Source organism: Chanodichthys erythropterus, chromosome 19, assembly GCF_024489055.1.
Source record: "Chanodichthys erythropterus isolate Z2021 chromosome 19, ASM2448905v1, whole genome shotgun sequence".
NCBI classification, from domain to species: Eukaryota; Metazoa; Chordata; class Actinopteri; order Cypriniformes; family Xenocyprididae; genus Chanodichthys; species Chanodichthys erythropterus.
Window position 1 is genome coordinate 3,322,157 of NC_090239.1, and position 2,500 is coordinate 3,324,656.

Sequence of the window (2,500 nt, forward strand, 5' to 3'; positions counted from 1 at the left end):
TACAGGGATATCCTGGACGAAAACCTTCTCCAGAGTGCTCAGGACCTCAGACTGAGCCGAAGATTTACCTTCCAACAAGACAATGACCCTAAACACACAGCTAAAATAACAAAGGAGTGGCTTCACAACAACTCCGTGACTGTTCTTGAATGGCCCAGCCAGAGCCCTGACTTAAACCCAATTGAGCATCTCTGGAGAGACCCAAAAATGGCTGTCCACCAACGTTTACCATCCAACCTGAAAGAACTGGAGAGGATCTGCAAAGAGGAATGGCAGAGGATCCCCAAATCCAGGTGTGAAAAACTTGTTGCATCTTTCCCAAAAAGACTCATGGCTGTATCAGATCAAAAGGGTGTTTCTACTAAATACTGAGCAAAGAGTCTGAATACTTAGGACCATGTGATATTTCAGTTTTTCTTTTTTAATAAATCTGCAAAAATGTCAACAATTCTGTGTTTTTCTGTCAATATGGGGTGCTGTGTGTACATTAATGAGGGAAAAAATGAACTTAAAAGATTTTAGCAAATGGCTGCAATATAACAAAGAGTGAAAAATTTAAGGGGGTCTGAATACTTTCCGTACCCACTGTATTATATATATATATATATATATAAGCATATATTATGTATGATCTCTTAAGTATTAATTAATTAATTATTCATTTCCAAGTATACCTTGTCCACATAGTTGGCTATTTCAGCAAGCCTCTGTTTCACTTTCTCCACGTCTTTCCCCTGTTTCTGATACTGAAATGCAAAGGAAGACAAGAAAGTCTTTAAACTGCAGCCAGATGTGTCATTCATTAGCCAACTGTGGTAAATGTCACATGAGGTAATCCATTTTCCACGGGCAGCGGCACACAGATGTTGAGCCAAACATGACCAGAAGTGTTTGAAGTGTCCAGAATGTCAGTTGGTAGATGTAAAACGGCTTTACAAAATAAAAGCACAGACTGGAAATGTGTCACTCCTGATTGCTGCTTTTGGGTGTTGTGGTTTGAGTGACAATAATCAGGATGGAAGCTTTGATTGCTGTAAAATTTGCTACTCTTTCTATAGCATGGTTTCAACAGGTGCATATGGAGAAAATAAAGATCTTTCAACAAACTGAATGATCTTTTCCTTAAAATATCACAGGACAGGATGTTTGAAAGGCTCCTCAATGACAGAAACAACAAAGCATTAAAGCACATTAAAAACACTGTTAAACAGTCAAACTGTAAAGAGGTCAAGTGATCACAGCTGGGCGTCCTCACTTCCTGTGCAAACAAACAATGACCCTCTAATCTGCTTTAACCTTTGACCTCTCACTTCACTCGAAGGGGTCATGACCTTGCATTTACATAGAGGTCAGGATGTAATGATGTAGTTCAGCTGGTTTTGCTTCAGGACAGTATTGTTATCATTAGCTAACACTAAAAATATAACTATTAAAATCATTTTTGTTATAAAAATATAGCTGACAAAATAAAATAGAAATATTAAAGGCATAATATGTAATAAGTTTATTTATAATTAATAATTTATAATATGAATAATAATAATTTAATATATATATATATATATATATATATATATATATATATATATATATATATATATATATATATATATATATATATATATATATATATATATATATATATATATATATATATATATATGTGTGTGTATATATAATAAGTTTATTTATAATTAATAATTTATAATATTAATAATAATAATTTAATATATATATATATATATATATATATATATATATATATATATATATATATATATATATATATATATACATATATATACATATATATATATATATATACATATATATATATTAAATTATTATTATTAATATAATAATAATATATTATTATTAATATATATATATATATATATATATATATATATATATATATATTTTTTTTTTTTTTTTTTTTTTTTTTTTAAGGCACAATATGTAAGATTTTATATTAAAATGTCCAAAAAACACTTGCACAGTGTTATATATTTCGTTATGTTTCATTATATGTTTCATTCAAACATTATGGACCATGGCAAGCAAACTTTGGGAAAAAAGGAGAAATAAAACGAGGATCAATAACGGCTTGGTGTTTCCGAGGTGGCGAGAGCTTTGCATCAAACATTGACTTTAATTTGTCAAATAAACTGACCTGTATTAGTAGTATTTCAGCACTTGCGAGTAGTTTGGTATAATGAAATGTCCTCATTCCTTTATATCCCCTGGGAGTTGCGTGTGGCACTGATATCTGTCTGATATCTGTCTCTCATTAGCAATCACACCCGCGATTATCGGGCCACACCCTGCTTCATACCACAGTCATGTTAAAAACATGAATGCATTCACTCATCCATAAACATTATTAGATCCATCGGCATGACGACAAGTTCCATGATTCCATGTCATTAATCTATTCTTCACCTTTGTACTTTGAAGAGTTTAGCGACCCCTAGCGGTAAAAAACATACATATTGTGCCT

The 2,500-nt window shown here is 31.4% G+C and overlaps 1 protein-coding gene across 2 annotated transcripts in view; it reads right to left on the minus strand.

Moving 5' to 3' along the window:
- Nucleotides 1-2,500, minus strand: part of adam12 (ADAM metallopeptidase domain 12) — a 127,694-nt gene that overhangs the window by 43,134 nt on the left and 82,060 nt on the right. For both annotated transcript variants that reach the window (XM_067369625.1, XM_067369626.1), the window contains one exon: nucleotides 675-746. In XM_067369625.1, coding sequence (XP_067225726.1) covers nucleotides 675-746 — 72 coding nt within the window. The remainder of the gene's footprint in view (nucleotides 1-674; nucleotides 747-2,500) is intronic.